The 14,576-nt window shown below is 39.0% G+C and overlaps 1 protein-coding gene across 1 annotated transcript in view; it reads left to right on the top strand.

Moving 5' to 3' along the window:
* Positions 1-321: 321 nt before the first annotated feature.
* Positions 322-14,576, top strand: part of bmp6 (bone morphogenetic protein 6) — a 78,345-nt gene continuing 64,090 nt past the window's right edge. Inside the window, exon 1 of the mRNA XM_052113779.1 lies at positions 322-1,315. Coding sequence (XP_051969739.1) covers positions 943-1,315 — 373 coding nt within the window. The 5' untranslated portion in view covers positions 322-942. The remainder of the gene's footprint in view (positions 1,316-14,576) is intronic.

Below are 14,576 nucleotides of genomic sequence, written 5' to 3' on the forward strand. Positions count from 1 at the left end.
GCGTCGCGTTTTTAAGACGGCGTGTAGCGTTTAAAAATAACTTAGTGAGACCCCTGCGTTCAATTGTTTTTGAATGCAAGAAAGCGTCCTTTGTGCGTTCTAGTCGCGTCGCGTCTTCAATCACGGACACCTGGAAGCTGATATTAAATATGTCAAATGAAGACACGTAGACGCGTAAGTGAACACGAGAGGATGTTAAAGTTGTCCCGTATAGCTCCACCTCTGCGCGAGCACCGGGGCGGGCTCGAGACGCGTCTACCTGCTTCAGCCCCGTTATTTAAAACTCAAGAGACAGACGCGCGGTCCACTCTGGAGCAACGCGCTGCGAGGATCACTCTGAGGTCAAATTAAAAAGCTGAATCTAGCAGAGAATAAGGACAAGACAAGTGACGGATACTTTTTTGTTTATTCCTCGTGTCAAAGAAGGGGAAAAGTGTCTAGATATTACACGACAAAAAGAAATAATTGACATTTGATGGGACACACAGAAGTTTCCAGTTGTCTTCTGTCCGGATTGAAGCACCACGCCGAGGAATTGATGGAGATTTTGCCCATTGAAAAGCTCCATGGAAGACAACAGCATTTGTTTAGCACTGGATAATACACTTACATATTAGAACTGCCTGATGCCATCGGGCAACCAAGTTCTTCAATTGGGCTACCTTTTTATGATCTAGTTCTGGTGCTTTAAAGAACCCAGAAATCAAATCACTTAGCGAAACAACCTATTATGTAACATTAATAACGGTTTCACCTCCAAAGAAGCATATAGCTAGATCCTATTCAGTCAAAATGCTTCTTGATAAGAGGAGGGTTCATTACTGAAGAACCTTCATTTTTTAAGGGACACATGGCGTGAAGCAGAATATTTACAGAAGAACTAAGTGCCTTTATATTTCGAAGTTGATACATCCTCATCACCCTCATCACCTTATAGTGAAGATGAAGAGCATCTGGTTTGCTCTGGTGAGCTGTTTCTGGAGCTCCTGTCTCAGCAGTTCTGTGTTTGATGGCGCTGAGCTTCAGCCGAACTTCATGCATCGGAGGTTACGGACTCAGGAGAAGCGAGAGATGCAGAAAGAGATCCTGTCTATCCTGGGACTGAACCACAGACCCAGACCGCATGTGAACAGCGGCAAATATAATTCCGCACCTCTCTTCATGCTGGATCTCTATAACACGATATCCACTGAGGAGAAAAGCGACGTGGATCAGTACAGATCCCTGATCACCACCACAAGACCCTCTGTGGCTTCACTTCAGGACACTGAGTTTCTTCATGACGCCGACATGGTCATGAGTTTTGTCAATTTGGGTAAGACACACATTTACTTTTCCTCTTTCACTCTTATGTAGTATCCAGAAGGGCCTCAGCTATAACCCCATCAGCGTTCATATTGATGAGAATGATGTGTTTATAGAATAGGGGAGACACACTTTGTATTCTTTGTTAAATATCTCTGGTGAACAAACGTTAAGATACATCAACTAGTTCTTGGGTAAAAAACAAACGCATTCAATGGCACCAAATTATTTATTGCAATTTGTTAATTAATGATTTAATTTATGACGTGCATTTGTGCCAACCAACCCCATATTGGCACAGGCTATAAAGTGAAAACTTTATTTTAAACCAGGACAACAGAGCTCAACACATGTTGGTCTTATGTCCAGCTGCAGGTGGCATAATAGCTAAACGCTGTCTCACCTTGTTTTAACTAAACCCTTGGAATTTCTAACGGACTTGATCCTAATGATCGGAGAGGTCTGCATATCTCCAATGTATTTAGGTCCTAGGCCATTGACTGATTGATAAATTATTAAAAGTACTTTAAAATCTAAATGGAACTGGAAGCCAGTGTAAAGACATGAGGACTGGAGCAATATGCTCAAATATAGTCCCCCCAAAAGTATCTGGACATTTAAATCACAAATACAGTATGTTGCATTAGATTATAACATATCAAAGCAGGTATAATTAATTTAATGACAAAAAAAATTCAAATGAAATAAAACATGTTTTGTACGGGTTCAAGTTATAAAAACTAGAAATAGTGTTGGCAATGAAGGCAAAAGTATTGTGATACTTTGTGTTTGTCAAACATTAGTGGAACATGTTTACTTAATGTGATGAACTACACCTTTGGTACATCCACTAAAAATCACACCAGCTGCTTAAAAGCCAATTATAATGGCTTCCAAATGTGAACTTAGTTCTGAAAAAAAAGCCAATTTTTTTTGCTATATTATGCAATGACATTCAGACATTTTCAAGGGACTTTTAGTCTTTTTGTTTTGTTTAATCATATTAACTATTTATTTTTATTTTTTGTGCAAAGTTTTGCTTGAAACGTGTCCTTGTGCTAACTTTATTTAAAATAAATGACACTTGCTCTGAAATGTTGCTGTGCTGTGTATGTATTGCACTGATAATTGTATTTTTGAGTGTGTCTTAAGTGTCCACATATATTTTGGGGCCATTTTGCTTTGCATAAAAAGCGTTTAAAACAAATTGATTCAAGAATCATACAGAAATCATCTTAATGGATTTATGGACTTAATGGACATTATATTTTGCAAACAGAAAATAAAGCTTATTTTAAGGGCCATTATTTGTATTTTTATTGTGACATTATTCACTATTATTATTTAGCCCCCCAATTCACATTATAATATTCTCATTACCAATGTAAAAAGATTATATTTGATTTAAATTGTAAAGGATACATTATAGTAGTACTATCTTGTTACTACCCTTTCTTTCCGCTGATTATAATTGACAGAAGCATTGTACAACAGTTTCTTTTTTTATTGTAATACAGTAAAAACATGACTGATATGGAATGAGTATCATCATTCAAAACAAATAGTAAAAGTGAATTGTCAGTTTGTTACGGTAATAAGAATTGTGTGTTGGGGGGGGGTTAAATGTGCTTAAATGTCCTAAAAATAATATTAAAATGCCAAAAATCTTCATAGTCGTAAATGTAACATTTTAATGAAAAAAAATATTCGTAATGATTTTCTTGGCATGTTTTGGGAGAATCACTGTAAATACATTATCATTCAGTCCATGGTAATATTATCTGATTTTGATACCATCACTGCACCATGGTAAGGCCACAGTACTGATTTGTAAGGTCTTAATGGATATTGCAACACTCTGCAACTGACATCAATCAAGCTCACAGTGACCCTGACCACAGTGTCAGGCCACAAGTCTGTTTATGCTCAGTATTTCTGTGTGGTTTGCTTCAGTAAACACACACCTCATTAATGGAGGGAGTATTTGTGTGCAGGATTTACTTGTTTATGTGAACTTCCCTTTACAGGGTCCAAGAGTTGCCTAATTAAAGTTCATTATAACAACACAAACTTTTCTAGTTCTAATCAGCAGCCTTGAGCCAATTGGTCGGTTGGTTGCCAGATATGCTTTTGTGTGTGTGTTGTGACGGTATGTTGTTGGTTGGTTTCATTTCAAAGCTCATTTGTCACTGTCTCTCTTAGGTTTATATCATGCACTAAAGAAATATACAATAACCGCAGCCTTTCGAGATCCAGTACTGGTTTTCTGCAGTGGACTGAACACTCTATAATGGAAACATACCATCGATTGACATGTTGGCCACATTTTTAAAAGGTGCTTGGAAATTAGCTTAATCCCTTGTGAATTGACCACAATGTGTTATCCGAGACAAACTATACATGTATGTTAACATTTATAGAGTACTGGACAAATGATTATGTACTTGTATTTAACAAGGCTTTGTTCTAGTCTCTTGCAAGGGAAGTCTATAATTTTTATGGGTGACTTTTGTATGATTCGAGTGGTCATCTGTCTAGCACACCTATGACTAATCTCCAAATATAGGAGAAAAGGGAAGCATGGGCATTTATTTGGTGTACCGAAACTCACCAGTGTTTTTAACACTCCAGAGTATCCAAAATCATGTTGTAACAGTACAATCCTGTGCAAATTTGCTTTGCTGATGTTTTATGGTGTGACCTCTTGATTTCAGTCAGGATTTCTCCAAAGAGTAACATGTTATTTATTATGTAAAGAATAATTGATTCCAGCCTGTTGAATTATTGAAAAATAATGCACTCCCAAGGTGGTAATGCGGGCACGATGGCCCATTGAAATATTGAAAAATAATAATGAGTTGTAACGGACACTCCGCTGCATGTCGTGACCTCATTACCACCACAGGGTGTGCATTATTTTTTAATAATTCAATGGGCAGGAGTTAATTATTCTGCTTATACCACGGTTACCACATCTTAAGACATCGCTCAGGGTTTTATGTCAAAATATTATTCGTTTTTTGTCTGTAAAACACTCTTGTGAGTGGAACTGCTTTCTTCCACCTCGGATTCAGCGTATTGTTTTAATACAGCCAGAGCCTCCATTGCTAGTTCATAGATGTCACTTTAGAGCTAGCAACAGAGGACTTGGGCTCTCGTCAGCAGAAACATTGCTTTAAATTGCCAAGATGTAAAGTTAAATATATTTCTCAGTGTCACCATTCTTGTAAATAGCTTTACACATCTGTTTTATTAAGCCGCGTGGGTCCGTTTAAATCAAGGCTCTGTGCCCTGCGCATGAGTATGTGTGTGTTTGCCCATGTGTGTGAGGGGGGGGGGGGGTTAGGCGGAACACGATGGTGCTTTCCAGAGATATTAAAAGTTGTTTTGGATTATATAAAAACTGTTGTATTGACAGTTTACACTAAGGCTCTGTTTGTTGGTTGCGGCTCGAGTCTCTCTCTCTCTCTCTCTCTCTCTCTCTCTCTCTCTCTCTCTCTCTCTCTCTCTCTGTGTGTGTGTGACTATGATACAAGATTGAAAGAGAGAGAGGGGGCAGTTCGAGGGCGCTGTTCAACTCTAATTGAAATACATTTTGGATATTACAGACATTGTTAGACGTTCTTTATCAATTTACTCAAACTATGTCTTTGTTTTAACTGGTTATTTTGCTGTGGTAGTGTGTAGAGCTATTTCAAATAACTGAAATAATTTGGCGAAGTTATATGGAACCGTTTTGCGGTCAAGACCTGGAACTACTTCATAGCCGTTGATTTACTAAAAAATATGTGCACACCTTAGAACGTTTGTCAAACAATCTGAATAAAGCCTTCAACAGCCCTGTGATATAAAACCTAAATATTCAACAAAGAAGTTAAAGCCAGAATGCCATTAATATTTCTCTCTAAAATGATAAGTCTGGCATCATTTATTCTTATGTTGATCAACACCTTTGACACCAATTTAGGAGTTTCTAGCAAAAATGGACTTAAATTTTGATCTGTTTCTCCCCCCACCTGTCATATCACTTCTGAAGATATGGATTTAACCAGTGGATCAATTTCACTGTTCTTTTCTGCGTTTTGTGGTCCGTTCTGCATAACTTAATAACGGCAATCTTCCGTTCCCCATTTACAGTGCCTAACGCTTTGAGAATAACTATAAAAAGAGTCAGAATTGAAGCCTTCAAATGCTCATAATGAACATACGAGCATGCTGCATGCAGTTAACTGAAGCCCAATTCAGAGTTTCTCAAGAATTGATCCTTGTGGCACAGAGTTTGGAATATCCAACATTGTTCTCTGTCCATCCCAATTGTTCCTGATGAGTCTTGCTGTGTTTACAGAAGGCTAGAGGATGCCCACAGTTTCTCTTGGCACAGAGATATTTGAGGAAACTCCCATCTCATATCGCTGCTAATTTTGTGTTTGTCTTTATTTCTGGACAAGGGGGGGATCTTCCAGTAATCCAGGGAAAATCCACAAGGAAAAAGTATCCCTGTTTTCTCTCCTTTAGTACATCAATGCTTTTTCCACCTGGAGCTGTTCACTTGCATTTCCTTTTAGAACTCTCTTGCACACAAACACACACTGGTTTCAAAATCATTCTTTTCTGCACCGCACGTCTTAACTAGAGCCTAGCTGTCAGTTACCCACTTAGCAAAGTCAACAGCCACCCATGAAAGCACAGGTAAGCCTTGTTTTAGGCTTGTAAAGTAATAAATGTGTCCCACACACAGATATTTCGGGGGTTTCTCAGGAGCTTAATAAGGTCTAGACAACCATGGCTTCTTATAACTGTATGAATCCTATATTTCTCAATGTACTTTCATTTTGTTCTTCCTGTCTTAATAATGTCTTTCAGTGCTTTCAGCTCCAAATCTGGGCTAAGCTGTTTATTTTGCACCACACTGTGTTTCTAAACCCACATTTTATCACGTAATTAGTTTGCCACAATCAGTCAATGAATTGTTTGATGTTGGCAGGTTTAGCACAACACTGATGACCATGTCTGAAAGACTGCCTGCGGAGTACTGAATCACTTCTAGTCTGCATGCGGGCGTTAATATGGAAATTAAGTCAGGAATCTGAGTTATGCTCTAGCTCTGTGAAAAAGGAAAGGGATTTTCTCAGGAGTGACTCAGCAGACAGATAAGAACTGTTGAAATAGCACAGCAAATGAGACATCTAATGAGCAGGCCCGGACAGAACCTGCAGATTTATTTCCACCATTTTTTGTGCTGTTCTACTGCAAGAAATCTGCAGAATTCTACTTTAAACACGGATATAAAATGTGCAATGGGACTGAGAGTACTGCACTTTTATTGGTTCCATTAATAGTTCTTAGAGTTCTTCTAAGAGGTCAGAACGGGCCTTAAAATTAAACCTGAACCATATCCGAGACCGTGTCCCTACACGGGCCAAAAGAATACCGTCAGATTTTAAGCCTGAACCCGTAATCGCTCAATATCTTTATAATTTCTTCTCCTTGCAATTACTGTTGCAATAGGCTATATTTTATGTAAGCATATATGCAATATTCGTAACAGTACTGAAACCGTAAACTTATACAGTTGGGTTAAATCTGTAAGGCCTGGATACAGCTTGTGTAGCTCAGCGAGTAAAGACACTGACTACCCTTGGGATCGTGAGTTTGAATCCATGGCGTGCTGAGTGACTTCAGCCATGTCTCCTAAGCAATCAAATTGGCCTGGTTGCCAGGGAGGGTAGAGTCACATGGGGTAACCTCCTCGTGGTCGCTACAATGTGTGGTTCTCGCTCGCGGTGGGGCATGTGGTGAGTTGTGCGTGGATGAAGGCCCTCGCTATTCTCCACGGTAACGCGCTCAACAAGCCACGTGATAAGATGCACGGATTGACTGTCTCAGACGCGGAGGCAACTGAGATTCATCCTCCACCACCCGGATTGAGTCACTACGCCACCATGAGGACTTGGAGCACTTTGGGAATTGGGCATTCCGTATTGGGGAGAAAAGTGGAGGGAAAATAAACTTACCATTTATGCACTGATACTTTGCTTGGTGCAGAACAATCTAGAATAATTTTAAACAATGTAACAGTCCCTTATTTACAGCCTGAACTTGTTCAGATTGTTGAACATTTGTGACACCTGCACTAGAAATAATCTATACGCAGAGCAATAAATGAAACCGCGCAAGTGTCTGGACATACGTTTTTGAAAATGTAAAGTTCTTTTTAACTTGACATGGTGTTTAAACAGTGCCGGTCCTGTGCGAGATGCTGAAGAAACAGCGAGACATGCGGCAACAGTCAAAGACATTCGTCCAGCATGTGTTTACATAGGAAAACAATGGGAAAACAGAACAGTTTTGTGTGAATGGGCTGTAACTCGTCCGTTCGCATGTGTCTGTGAGTGAGAGCGTGAAACAAGTTAAATAAGCCTGTTTATTTTTTCATTAATTACAAACCCGAACCCGAGGTCCTACTTGGAAAAACTGACCCGAACCTGGCCCGAAACCCGTATGTTTCTCATGTCCCATCGGGCCCTGGTCGCGTTGCAGACCTCTAGTTCTTCTGCTGGAGCAAAACACTGTACTAAAATACTCTGACAGTGTTTCCTGCCCTGCTATTGAATCTGCGGCACCACGGCAAAATAAATGTTTTATCTGAGCTGTGAGTTTGAAGTCTCAATTGAATGTGATAAGTGAGGGTGCTTCAAAATACTACAAAAACAAAAATACTTTCTATTGCACTGTTCTTGCCAGTCGCAGACAACCACAAACATGCAGCTTGTCACAGAGCTGGGTCATGTTATGGATTGGTCAATGTCCCATTAGTCTTTCTAACATCAATGCTTTGCATTGTTTTCTTGCATTTTTCAAAAAAAATACCTTGTGCTCTTCCCTCTTATCCTGGGGCAACTCCCAGAGATCTTTGACTGATCTAAACATTTTTGGACTGAGATTATCTGACAAGGAATGTGAGTTTTAATCTCAGTTAAACAGGCACACTGATGTTGATCCTCGTGAGGTCAGGAGATAAACTTCTTTCAAATGCCGTCCTCTTAGCTTCTGTCTTAGTCGTGAAGTCCTGATGCTATCTATGTGTCTCACGCCATAGCCGTCAGACATGCCCCCACGACTGCTGTTCCTGCGCTCTGCTCCGAGGAATGCAGTGGTGTTTTCTGCTGGTAATCTGCAGTCTGTGACTGAAGCCCCTTGTGTTATCAGAGATCATGTTCTCCTTCAGATTCTTCCTGAATAATGATCTCAGGATAATAGAACTTGTGCGGTGATTCCTCTGGGCTTTGAATCTGTCAGATAATATTTTCATCAGACTGACAGAATAGGATGTGAGAAAGAGAAAATGCAGAACCATCTGATATCATGAGGAATCTCTTGTTGCTTGAGATGTCATATCATGGCGTTTTACATGTTGGCCAACAGCCAAGGAATTGCCCAGAGAGGGAATAGCCTAAAAATAACAGATCTTAGGGTAGACACAATATTTAATTTGACAAAAAGGATGTGAGCGATAGACACAGTCTGTTCAGTGGGTTGTACGGCTGAGTACCTTGTGTCAATTGGTGGGTTTCCATACAACAATTTTTATGCAAATGGTTAATTTGAACACAAACAAAGATTTTGAAAAGAATATCTCAGCTCTGAAGGTCCTTTCAATGCAAGTAAATGATGGCCAGAACTTTAAAGCTCCAAAAATCACAAAGGCAGCATAAAAGTAATCCATACAACTCCAGTGGTTTAATATACATGTCTTCTGAAGCTATGTAATCATTTGGGTGAAAAACAGATCAAAATGTAAATCCTTTATACTACAAAATTCAAGTGTAAGTATCAAAGTGGAGATTTATAGTAAAAAAGGACTTAAATATGTTTCTCACCCACACCTGTCATATTGCTTATGAAGATATGGATTTAACCACTGAAGTCATATGGATTAATTTTATGCTGCTGTAACATGATTCAAGGATGGGAGGAGGAAGGAACCGGCTGAATAGTCAACGTAAAATGTAATAATACAACTAACTTAAACATAACATAAAACACACAGACACGCGCACACACACACAGCGGCCATGTGTGTCTCTCTCTCTCTGGCATCCCCAGCTCCTCCTTTATCTCGCTCCCACTGATTGGGCAACTCAGCATCGGCCGTGCATCCTCACGACCCGGCCAAGCCCTCCTCCTCGTCACAGCTGCTTTTATGTGATTTTTGGAGATTGAAAGGTCTGGTCACCATTAATGTGCATTGTATGGACCTACAGAGGTGAGATATTCTTCTATAAATATTCGTTTGTTTTCTGCTGAAGAAAGAAAGTCACAAATCTAGGATGACATGAGGATGAATAAATGGTGAGAGAATATACATTTTTTTGGGTGAACTATCCCTTTAAGAAAACCTGAATAGAACCACTTGATATGCCTTTTGTGCACATGTTATTTGTGTGTGATGGCTTGATGTGACTGGCACGATCAAGGTCAGAACTTGGTACACAATTCTTCGAACATAGCCCTTGATATTTGGAAGTGTTTAACCCACAGCTGGTTGTTAAAGTGGTTCTTTACAATCCAACAGAACAGTTTGAATGCAGGCCTATAACAACATTGGGGTACACGAAGGCTGGAGGCGTATGGGCATAGCAACCATTTCAGCCACCAATTTATGAAATTAATATGATATAAATATTACATTCATTCTGCTGCATATAAAATGATGGACAATTGCTCCAATACTGCAAATACAAGCAAGGAGGTAGGCTCCCTCAAGATAATGGACATGACATTGTGGATGGAAACGTGCAATGATTCGCATTTTCTTTAGTGTAATTTTTAGAAATGTGCGTAAATGTGTGAAACTTTTTGATAGAAACCCAGCTAATCATTCAGCCAGTGAAACATTGAAAATGCATCTTTCTAAAAAATTAGAGTGGCGGAAAACTTTGGTTGTGAAAATTGGATTTCACCTTGTATCTTAAAACTGTTTTCATTTATTCACTCACGGCCATTTAAAAATGGTGTCTACACTAACTTGGGTCTGTAGGGAAGTACACTGCTCTTTCTCAGAGCCAAGTGAGCTTACATTTTGTCCAGTTTGTTCAATGACTTGATGTAAAGCACTTTTGTCTTGAACCATGACTGCACTCATTTTAAGGGTTAAACTTCCAGTATTCAGGTACAGAAAGCAAAAATGTAACTACTTTTGAACCCAATGATGAGGTCACAACTGACAAATTACCACTAGGTTGAGATGCATGCATAATACAGTATGTTTACATATAACATTATGAAATCTGTATCGCCAGACGTTCAGCAAGTGGGTCACGTTAAGTGGGTGTATGTAAATGCAAGTGCTTGGCCAACACATTGCCAATGCGGCATTCGGTTAAATATTAATGTGTTTAATGTGCATTCTTGTTTTACTGTGGTGGTGACACCTCAGTACTCAAAGGGGCAATAGAGTTACCTTCAACAGATTGTGCCACAAAACTGGATTCTGGTAAGTTGCTATAGATATACTATAATGTATTATAGTATATATTATTAATATATTAACAATACCTTACTTGCTGAGCAATATTCTCTTCAAACTGTTGCTCCGCCATGGCAGCAGTTGACTTAAAATAGAAAACTCACCGTAGACGAAGACAGTTCACTCTTATGTCCACTGTAATACCCCTTGTGGCAACATTGAGAAAGCAACACATTCTTGAATTGAGTTATAAATTGCGGTCTTACACATTTTGAAATGCAGCAACACACAAAATCAAGCGTGCGTAGCTAGAAGCATCTGCGATTTGCGTATTTGAGCATTTGATGATTAGGTCTTTACACGTGATCAGTAGTGTCTTGATCTTATTGTCTGTTGTTATTTTCTTCAGGCTTACCATGATTCAGCCACGTAGGGCATGTGTCTGGATTCACATTGTTATTGGTCATGGCATACCATTCCTATCAACCAATCAGATTTTAAGGATAGGGAAACGGGCTAGAGTATGGTTTAGGTTAGGGTTATGGCTGTGGTTGGGATTGCAACACTTCAAATTTTTGCAATCACATATTACAGTTGAACCCACAAGTGCCTTGCTTCATTGAAAACTTTATGTTTAAGGTAAGGAATAGTGTGACAGATATGTTGTTCAGGACCAACAGAAGATTACATCCTACTGGGAAAAACCAGCCACCTTTTGTTCAGAGTGCAGTGTCTACAAGTTAATGCTGTATGCTTCAACAAACCATACAGATGATTTTGAATAATCTTCAGTGTTTAAAGGCATGAATGAATTCCATTTGGTGACAGATATTCAGATCTGGAGAGAGTAAAGAGTGAGAACAGACAGGAATGAGTTGGTGAAATTCCAACCCTGACTGATATGGGAAGGGTTCATTATTATTAAATGAAAAGTACGGTATACATAGATGAGGACAGATCATAGAGTGAGGGATTATAAAGAAAAACACATTTTTGTGAAAAAGAGTAAGAAAATGAAAATCAAAGACAAGTGCATTAATAACACAAAGGGTATAGAAACTAAGCAAAAGGGAAAGTAGGAGAAATGTGGATAAAGAGAATGACCTGTATAGGGTCAGGGAATCTGTTTGTCATCAGAGATTTGAGGAGGACACTGGGGTGCCAGATGGACTGGTTTGTCTATTTCTGTAATTGTTGTTCTCCTGGGATTTTCACACACAACAGTCTCTAGAATTTACTTTGAATGGTGCCAAAAACAAAAAACATCCAATGAGCGGCAGTTCTGTGGATGGAAAAGCCTTGTTGATGACAGAGGTCAACAGAGAATGGCCAGACTGGTTCAAGCTGACAGAAAGTCTACAGTAACTCAGATAACCACTCTGTACAATTGTAGTGAGAATAGCATCTCAGAATGCACAACATGTCGAACCTTGAGGCGAATGGGCAACAACAGTAGAAGACCACGCCGGGCAATTTATTAAGACTATATTGTTCCCAATAAAGTTCTCAGTGGGCATATTTCAAATCAGCCATTACATCTGACAACAATAGTGTCTTAAATTATGCTTTTTTAGAATATGTATTTTTTTAGGCTGGTCCAGCTAATGCAGATGCATGTTCTCAAGTTAATTGATGTCTGTATCTAAAAGGTGATTTGCTCTTTTACCTGTAGGAAGGTCGGGCTTTCTTTTCTACATACGCCATATTGGGTGTTCCTATTTGATCCATTAATTTTAAAGGCTAAATAGTCTCTGGTTTAGGGAACACTTCCCATGTATGATAGGAGAAACATAGACACCAGTAGATATGGATTGGTTCATGGCCACTTTTGCACTCTCTAGTCTACCTCAAGTATATTTGACCTGCATAGCAAACAAATAATTGTTATTTTTTCTTCTCAGGTACAAAAACTAAACATTCTTAAAACAAAAAATTTACTAGGGATGCTAAATTGTTTAAGATAAAAATACTTATTTTCTGCAAACTTGGGCCCTTTTTAAGACTACCACATCTTATGCGCAGTGCAATATGACATGTCATATGTGCAAAGTAAGTAGACATGGCAGTGTAGTTTTGGTATTTTTGTGCAAGCATGTGCTACGTATTAGTTGTTAGTGGGTTGTCGAAGTAGCGTGCACAAAGCGAGAATGGGTTTGGTCAAGTGCATTTGAATTCTTTGGTTCTTCTCCAGTTAATTCAGCATTTGCAACCTATTATGTATCCCATTCCCTGTCAAACAACGTCAATATAAACGAAGACCGCCTATTCATTAGAATTTGATAGTGTAAATGTGTCTAATGTTCTTTTGCGCATTAACTAAGTTACAGACCTTGTTGAATTTCAGGCATATTTCTATGAAAGTGACACGCTCCTTATATATGCATGGTAATGTGGTGCTCGGCATGACTAATTGGATAGGGTTGGATTTGCTGGCACGAAAATTGCATTTAAGAATTAGTGCTCTCACCAAAATTGCATGTAACTCTATGCCTAGTGCGATCATGGAAATGGAGCCCAATATCTTGAATTTTTTTTTGTGTTTTTTTAGTGAATTCCGTGATAGTAGGTCGAAAGTTCTTCTGCTGGAATCGTTCTGTGCTTATGGAAATATAAACCACTGCTCACAGTGGCTGAAGCTGGAAGTGTTGTTGAATGTATGGTCACATGTACAGGACTGTAAGCTCCAGTTTCCTTGAGAACTGTCCACAGAGTGGTGCCAAACATTTGTTGTAATGCAAGTTGTTTGTATTTGTAAATGATGTAACCCAGTCAACAGGAATGCATATTTATTAACCATACACCGTTACCAAACCCCAACCATAAACCGTGCCATCAGTGGCATGTAATCTTAGAAAGAAAATGCAACCTCTGAATCAGGTTCATCATTGGTTATGTAAACACGATTTCTTCATGGTTTCCATGGGACCAGAATCCATGTTTCTCTTGGAACATTGGGTAGCTATACGTCTATTTATACATTTTTGCAATGTGACAGGCATTAGTCAGCAGAACTTCGATTAACACACACCCACTATATCTCCATTCCTCACCAGCACTCTACTACAAACACAATGTCCACCCGTGGTGGAATGTCATGCAGTGTCCTCCACAAGTGAAGAGGAAATGCATGAAAGCTCTAGATTTATGTCTTCGCTGTTTTCTTTAAGCTGGAATTGAATGGTCAGTAGCACAATGAAGTGTCCCTTATTGTGCTGAGTCAGTAGCATGTTGAACTGTTAGATCTTTAAAATAGAAATCACAGAGCTGTTGCCACAAAAAAACAAAAAGATGCATTGTGGAAGTTGGGGATGGGTTTACCTTGGCCATACAAAACATACACACGCATGTATTTAACAAACAATTAAAGTCAATAATGTTGCCTATTGATGCTTTCATTAATCAGGTGTGTGATCACACTGGAAATTAAGGGCACATTCACACTTTAACTTTTGGTGCGGACGTCCACTTGATGTCAGAGTTTATTTGGTTTTTATTTGCTTTGAAAGCTGTTTTCTGAACTCATATGCACATCAGCAAACTACATCTGATTTGGAAACTCAAGTGATGTTTTGTGCATGTACATATTTGATGGTAAATCCAAAGAGATAAATACTTTAAAAACACAATGACACTGGCACTGGCATCTTCCCCTCCTGAGATGTTATTACAGTGGTAAACATCTAGTGCTAGTACTGATTGTGGTACTGATGTTGATGATGCTGATTACCTGTACACAGTGTAAATCGATGAGGGTTAGAAGATAAGAGGTGTCTGAACAAATACTAGCTCTGTTCCAAAGTCT

This window comes from Xyrauchen texanus, chromosome 41, assembly GCF_025860055.1.
Source record: "Xyrauchen texanus isolate HMW12.3.18 chromosome 41, RBS_HiC_50CHRs, whole genome shotgun sequence".
In the NCBI taxonomy this organism is placed as follows: domain Eukaryota; kingdom Metazoa; phylum Chordata; class Actinopteri; order Cypriniformes; family Catostomidae; genus Xyrauchen; species Xyrauchen texanus.